General features: G+C 48.9%; 4 protein-coding genes across 4 annotated transcripts; all 4 read right to left on the bottom strand.

Moving 5' to 3' along the window:
- Positions 1-800: 800 nt before the first annotated feature.
- On the bottom strand, positions 801-1234 carry CLUP02_15651 (uncharacterized protein; the record flags this gene model as incomplete). Its single annotated transcript, XM_049294575.1, has 2 exons — positions 801-1001; positions 1124-1234. 2 exons carry the CDS (start codon positions 1232-1234, stop codon positions 801-803), a joined length of 312 nt encoding a protein of 103 aa, XP_049151721.1.
- Positions 1235-1324: 90 nt separating this feature from the next.
- CLUP02_15650 (potassium ion channel Yvc1) lies at positions 1325-4022 on the bottom strand (the record flags this gene model as incomplete). Its single annotated transcript, XM_049294574.1, has 5 exons — positions 1325-2026; positions 2079-3006; positions 3068-3434; positions 3498-3655; positions 3745-4022. Coding segments are annotated over 5 exons (2433 nt in total), but the record flags the coding sequence as incomplete, so codon positions are not given.
- Positions 4023-4855: 833 nt separating this feature from the next.
- CLUP02_15649 (oxidoreductase) lies at positions 4856-5533 on the bottom strand (the record flags this gene model as incomplete). The annotated part of the gene is made up of 1 exon (XM_049294573.1): positions 4856-5533. One exon carries the CDS (start codon positions 5531-5533, stop codon positions 4856-4858), a length of 678 nt encoding a protein of 225 aa, XP_049151719.1.
- A 1073-nt stretch (positions 5534-6606) lies between these two features.
- Positions 6607-7230, bottom strand: CLUP02_15648 (uncharacterized protein; the record flags this gene model as incomplete). The annotated part of the gene is made up of 1 exon (XM_049294572.1): positions 6607-7230. One exon carries the CDS (start codon positions 7228-7230, stop codon positions 6607-6609), a length of 624 nt encoding a protein of 207 aa, XP_049151718.1.
- Between the last annotated feature and the right edge of the window lie 452 nt (positions 7231-7682).

Raw genomic sequence — 7682 nt, 5'->3', positions numbered from 1 at the left:
TTATTATTATTTATATTATTTATAGTTAAGGCTACTATTATAATAATTTAAGTAATTATATTAATAAAGAGACTACTAATCGGGTTATTATTACTTATAAGCTAGTTATTATTATTTATATTACTATCCGCTATTTTAAAAAGCTCTACTAACTTATTATAATTACTAAGTAGAGAAGGGCGTAAGTAGTAGTTATTTAAATTAATAATAAGACTTTTTAAATCGAAATAGTTACTTAGGTTAGTAATACGTATTATTACTAATACCGAAGGTATAATAAGTAACGACTACGGTTAAGTAGGAGTTATTAAATAAGTATTATTAAATAACGTTAATTAATAATCGAACTTTATAATATAGATTTATTGGATTATTATATTAACTCCTCGTACTAATTCTAAAAATTTAATAGGGTAGTTTAGCTCGACTTTATTAATACGAGTATTAATAATTTAATTAGCTTACTATAATATTTATATTACGTAACGTCAGTTAGTATTTATAACTCTCGCTACGTAAGAGTAGTTCGTATTATTAATATAAAAACATAATAATTATTTAGCTTTTAGCTTAGCTATTATTAGTTATATTTTTTATAAAAATAAAGTAAGGATTATTTAGTAAATTAAATCTTAGTAATAATAAGCTAGTAAAAAAGAAATTCCTAGTACTAAGTCGTATTATAAGTTATACTACTAAATTACCGGGGGTAAAAATAGGGTTAATATAATATATTAAGTAGTGGTTAATTCTTCTAGCTAGGTAATATGGGCAGAAGCCCCTAATATAGGCAGAAGCCCCTAATGTGGGCAGAAGCCCCTATGTACAGTTGTGGCTGGTCGCCACCAGTTGTGGCACATAGCCTGTGGCTGTGTAGTGTGGCACATGTAGTCGGTGCAGAAAAATGACCGCCAAGTGACGATAATGGGGCCCTTCTGCATGTCGAGCCACAAGTTCTCGGCTGAACCATCGCACCGGAGCCGATCACGGAGATTCAATCGCTTCCCAGGTGTTGTCATTGCTCACACAATCTAACCTGTCCTGGTGCGCGTTTCCACTGGAGTCGTCGAAATTGGTAATTGGATTTGCCTTATTCAACACGATGCCTCGCCTTATTACAAACCATGACTGATGTCCGACGCCAATATCTCCCTGACTCGTATCCCAAGTTGCCAGCTACCAGTAACCATGGTTCCCGAAATCGAAACAAAACAAGCTCGTAACAGCGTGACATGACGTGACAGCCATAACATGTACAAACTCAATTCAATAAAACACACGGCGCAGGGTCCCAGCACTGCCAGAATCATCAGATGAAAGCTCTTCACTCTTCATCGCTCGAGCTGGAGGACGCTGCCGCTGCTGCTTCTTTGGCGTCATCGCCTGCCTTCTTCTCCTTCTTGTTCTTCTTGCCCTTCTTCTTATTCTTCTTCTTGCTGGAGGAGCTCTCGGCTGGCTCTCCCAGATCAATCAAGTTGGTCGAAGCCTGACCGTTACCGGCATTTCCAGCCGAAACGGCCTTGGAGATCTCGACCAACATTTTCTTGAGCTCTTCAACTTCGCTTCGCAACTGCTGCACCTCGTAGATCGTAGGATCGTGCTCCAAGTTGGTCTTGGCGCTTGCGCAGACCTTGTTCCATCCATCGGATTCGAAGTCTACCTGGTCCATCATCTGCTCCCACTCCTCGATTGTGTCGTCGTCTTCCTCACCTCTCGCTCGGTTGCTCCTGATGTCGGCGGCTGAGCGAGTCTCGAAGATTGCGGCGACAACTAGGACCGGCGAGTAGAGGATTCCCATGATAACGTCGCTCATCTTCTCGAACTTGGATTTCTCCATCCACCAGAAGAGGCAAATGACAATCATCTCAATGAGGTTGAATGGCGGGATGTAGACGTTTTCGTCGGGGGCACGGACGAATTGCATCGTCTTCTGGGCAAACAGCGCGAGGTACTCGTCGTTGGCGTTGTCGTAAATGTCTTCGTATGCGGAGTTGTACAGCGCAATGAGGATGTTGAGCAAAACGACCTGCGATCCAAATCAGCAACTGGTCCCATCTTCTCATAGGACCACGACTTACCATGACAATGAACGTGAAGCAGTAGTACAGGATGATACCGAACGGCGGCGAGAACCTGTCGAATCCGTCAAAGTCGGGGCTCTGCATGATGGCGTTAGCCATGGCTGACATGATGAATGTTATATCATCAGCCACCAAGTCGTCTGCCAAGTCGAGACCAATAAAGGCCTGGAGGAATCCAATGATCAACACAGCAAGCAGGGCGAAGAAGATGATTGACTCCTTCATCATGACCTTTAGCACGACAAGCATAGCTCCAAAGAAGCGGAAGCTGTCGAGATAAAGCAAAAGGCGAGACCAAATCATGGGTGCGCTGAAAGCCAAGAAGTTGTAGCTCAGTTCACTGTACATTTTCCGCGCGGGTTCACCCTCGTCGTGGGTAAGGCCGATTATGCGAAGAATCAGGGATAGCGTGATGAAGGTGTAGAGAACGCCATTGAATGCGTTCCAGAAACCCAGAATGTGGTAGCCGGCCTTCCAGAACTTGGTGACCTCCTCGCAGATAAAGCCGAGGGTGAAGATGTACAACAACACCTCAGCCGCGTCCAAAACACCCTTGGCGTTGACCGAGTTGATGACGGCAGTGTAGAGACCAATGTAGATGAGGGAGATAAGCACCTGAGTGGCATTCTGGTACATGGGAGCATGGATGCGGTCGGGATCCATGTGCACGAGGAAGGACGGATTCGTCTTGTCCTTGTAGTCGACGAATACTGCAGGGTCGTCTTCGTCCTGGACCAACCATCCCTTCCACAGGTATGAAATGCATTTTTGGTATCCCGAAGAGCCAATGACTCTGACGGCGTGGAGATCGACGGCCTTTTCGATAGCGTTCGCGGGCGGTGTGGCTTCGCCGTCCACAACTACAGAGTATCGGCGGAGGAGAACGGAGTGCATTAGATATTGAAGGTCGTCTTCGGTTTCGATGCTGTATACAGCTGTTAGTCTCCTGGGTGTCTTCTCTGGACAGTGGCGTTAGAAGTACATACATCTGCTTCGCAATAACCTCACAAGCGACGGCGCGCACTCTGTGTAGGTCGGCGTCCCAGAGCTCAGCCAAGGCCTGGTGCTTGAACCATCTCTTGCAGACAATCAAGCAGAAGACAACACATGATCCGTAGTGCGAGCCGCCAGCTTCCTTGGCGGCCTTGACGACGTTGGTCGTGATGATCTTGCTATGCGCCTTTGTGATCTCGACTTCGTCCAATTCGCAGGGGACTGCCAGCTCAATCAGGTGTCGAAGCTTGAGGGCAATCTTTGTTACTTCGGGGGCAGGGATCGCGGACTCGAGATGCTCGCTTCGATATTGCGGCAGGACTAGATGGGGGCAACAGGCCCAAGTGTAAGCTGTTGAAACTGATTGAGGGGGTTCCATGGCGTGCCGAAGGAAGAGGGGGGTCGATTAGCAGGAGTACGTACGGCGTCTTCGGTCATCGCGGATCCAGTCCGAGTGGAAGTCGTGATGATGGCGTGGATGCCTATCCCACCCCAGCAAACGGGACACCCAGTTGAAGTTGGCCATGACAACCGCGATTGCTTCGTTTTGTGAGGAATCAGGAACACTTTCACGTAACGCTCTGTCCGTTTGAACGAATAGTCGATCAATCGAAGGAATCGGCGCGATCGGATCGTGGAAGCAGGTGTCGAGCAACGAGAACTAATTGACAAGAGCTCACAGGAGATGACTTCCTGGATCGAAGCTGGCAATTGATCAAAAAGCCAAAGGATCAAGAAACAGGAGAAAAATCCTAGGTTCGGCTCCTGACTCTGAGGAGGTGCAGCAGCGGCCGTCGCATTCTCGTCTCCTCTTCGCGCGGCCGGGTTCCCTGTTTTTGTTGTTGGCACCAAAGAGAAGGTCCGACAGGAGCTTGTCCTCTTCCTGCCGCAGGTGACGTCGACCGACAGCGGGGCATTCCCTGTGCAGTGCCGGGAATGAGGTAAATCACTAACAATTCGACGCCTTGGGTGTTCGCAGATGAGATAATCGGCGACTTTGGAGCTTCGATCTACGCTAGTCTCTCTTTAGCCGTCCCCACATCACTGGCGTGGGAAAGTTGGCTGCGCTGCCACGCTTCACCAGCTGAATCCTGCCCGCCGTCACTCACACACCACCAGTCTCAGTCTCGGACATTTTTTTCATTTCTTTTTCACTCAAATCTCCAATTTCATGATGAATTCCTTTAGTTCGAAATATGGTAGCCCTTAGCTCATTCACTTAAATGTTCGACGACCTGCCATCTCACACTTAATATTTTACGCATTTTCTCAAGAAGCAATCAGCTGAGAATCTTCACCATCAGCTCATTGTGAGTAGACAGCACATAATAGCATGAGTGGATGAGTGACCAATCTCATCAATTTCATTCGTTTTCGGTCGAAGTTATGCTTCGCATGCAGTCTCCAAATGAGACCATCCCGACGCTGGTGATGTCTCACTCACACCCGTCGTCGTCTTGACCCAAGATTCCCCGCCATTCACCAAGCCACTTGACTGACCCCGAAGGGCCTCTTGTGTCTCCATTGGCTTGCTCTTTGATTTCTTCATCGTCATCTTCTTCATCTCTCTCATTCCCCCACAATCATAGATGAGAGAAATGGTGAAGAGACGGAGGAAGTGAGCGATGCTTGTGCTCCTCATCACCCGAATGCTGGTCGTCTAATCGCTCAGCCTTGACCCCTCGCGAATTGCTGCGGTATGCCCATCTCCCTCATGTGGTCAGACTAGGTCGTGAGCCCCTCCGGATCTCTCACTGATGATGATACTCTCACATCGTCCATCACGCCGTCGCCCCCGTTGTCTCCTTCCACAAGTCAATCACCATATTCGCAATATTCTGAATAGCCTCCGGCGCGTTCGGCAGATGATGGCCGCCCGGATACCTCACAACCTTGCGCGTACTCCGCTCAGAACACTGCTCAATCAACATCTCGCTCGCCGGCTTCCACGGATCAAACAAGCCCACCACATGAACAGTTGGCAACCGAATCAGCACGTCGTCAGGTACAAAAGGCGGATACGTCCCGCATAGAAACACCCCAAAGAAGTTGTACGGCACAAACGGCTGCCGCTGCTGCTCAATCAACAGACTCGACGCCGCCCGCGCGCCCTGCGAAAACCCCAGCACGCCGACGTAGGGCCCCGTCTGCTGCACGTACACCTTGAGCATCTCCATCGCCGTGTCTTTTTGCTGCTGGAACTCCTCGGCGGGGATGGAGGGATCGTCGCTGACCCATCGTCGGTACGGCCCGCATCCCTCGAATACGGGGAGTACGCCCGGCCCGGCCTCCGTCTCGATCGGCCCGTCGAGGTAGACAAATTCGAAGCGCGGCTCGAGGACGCGCGATAACCTGATCAGTTGAATCTGGAAGATGCCTGCCGAGGAGCCGCCTCCGTGCAGGCAGAGGATCTTTGGCCGTTCCCGCGGCGCCTCATTGACTGCATACGGCTGATACATGGTCTGACTCTACCCGTGTTGCTGGCGCGCTAAAGAAATACCCGAGAAGCAAGGAAGGGGAGTGGCGTGTGGCGAGTGAATGTGACTCCAGAGAACGGACGAGTTAGCGAACGACAGATGCGGCCTTGCGTGGGGACTGTAGAGTGAAGTGAAGGATGTTTCTTCCAAAGACCTCCTCACACAGCGTGCGTGGTGCGACTGAAGTGAAATGTGACTGACGGGGATGCAGGTAATATGAGAAAGAAAGTGGATCATATGCTCGCTCCAGCCTCCAGTTCCCAGGCCCCCCACGGCCCCCAAAGCACTCGGCCGTTTCGGGCTTCTGCCATCTTGAACCTCCGACGCCCGGCCCCTGGTCTCATCTTTCCGGTTCGCCTTACATAAGCGTAAACCAAACTCTCATCTACCATCTGGCCAACCAAGTCGTCTCTAGGAACTCTATCAGGCAGCATCAAGATTACATGGAAACGTTCTAGTCTGACTCGGGTGGTTGGTGTTGAACTTTAAGACATGCACTGCTGGAAGACAGTTCAACACTCGCCCGGTTCGGATCCGGCTTATCCGTTCGTTCGATGTGTAACCATAGTGGTGGTTTGGTGATGTGGTGATGTCGATTAAATATTCGTAGTCTTTGAAAACAGTAAATTTGCCAGTTCTACAAGGTGAAAGAGGCGATGGAATTATTTGAAGCTTCTTCTGCCATCACATTAACATAAGATTAACTGTTTCGATCTGGTTGAAATACTTGCTCTCCACTGTCACATCTTGTGAGGTATGTGTAACGTTATTGGTCTTTGTGGTAATTCTTGGATCTATGGAGCTAAGCATGCTGACGCATAAGAAGGTTGATTTATTTTACTACCACTCTGCTATCTTTGGGAACAGTCGCAGCTTAGAGTGTAATTCCTTCGTCTCAATAGTCTCTACTTCGGAAATTTATCGTAGGGCACGGCGATCTGCGACCTGTTGCCATGGCTTGATAACGGCCCCGGGAATCTCCAGTTGCCATGTCGCTGCAGTCGTGAGTTTTGCTGTGTTATCTTCTCCAATATCGAATCGAAGAGAGAATGATATCAAGAAATTCGTCCCCGCGAAAGAAGTCGAATAACATGATTCGTCAAGGCCAAATGATTAAGGCACGGCCAACGACGTGGGTGTTCTGGACCGTTTTTCGGGGCACCAGTAGATGGAGCTTTGATGTGCTTTGCGAAAAAGTCGATAGCGTCGATGACGTTGGGCAATGCGACTCGTTCACGCCGGTAGCTCGCCTCCAAAGCCGCGGAAATAAGACTGTAGCTAAGCAATCTGTATTGACTGAGGTCTAAGGGGAACGTCTCGATTAGTGCGTTCCAAACGGTCAACGTTTGTATCCTGGGGTTATCCATCACGGCTCGAAGGATACCTTCGCTGGCCGCCTCACCCGTCCAACACTCGTTTCGACCAAGCGCAGGCCAGTACATATATCCAAAATATTTTATATAGCGCAGGCTTGAGAACATCTTCGCCAAAAACTCCACTGAAAAGCTTCGGTAGTGTTGCCGGTCAACGGAGAATCTCTCAATGATAGAAACTTGTGGTAATCCCTGAGCTTGGAAATCGGGGTCTGAGAAAGTGCTGAGAAGACGCTTTTTGGCATCCAAAGTCCGGTCCGCCTGTGCCCGGTGACGAGAGTATTGATGAAAGACGCAGGGAGGCATGCTGTCGTTGTCGGCGTTAGAGCCAGCACAAAGTTCCAGTGCGATATGGTGTTCAGGTGCTGCTTTCCCCCATTGCGAAAGCACTCAAAACAAGGCTGTCAACGCTTTTTTGGCTACCACATTGATTGCCGCCACCGTATCGACTTCCTCTCGCTGATTATGTTCTGCGCCGGTGAACTCCGCTGTCCCGATGAGGAGGGTGATATTCCTGACAAGCTTTACGGTAGCCTCTCACAACCTCGTCCATGCCACCGATTTCTCTTCTATCCCATCGACTGCTACAAGGCGATAGTACAATGGTCTCCAGCTTTTCTCCAAATTCTCTGAGATATGAATTTTTTGATTTGCGGATATAGTAGAAATAAATCGGAATAATGCCTGATTAGTTCTTCCCCCGCACTCGGATACACTGTCGCCTTGCAGCAGTCGATGGGATAGGGCCGGAGGCTCAA

Source organism: Colletotrichum lupini, chromosome 8 (genome assembly GCF_023278565.1).
Source record: "Colletotrichum lupini chromosome 8, complete sequence".
NCBI classification, from domain to species: domain Eukaryota; kingdom Fungi; phylum Ascomycota; class Sordariomycetes; order Glomerellales; family Glomerellaceae; genus Colletotrichum; species Colletotrichum lupini.
Note: the sequence above shows the minus strand (reverse complement) of the source record. Positions and strands in the feature narration are given on the sequence as shown.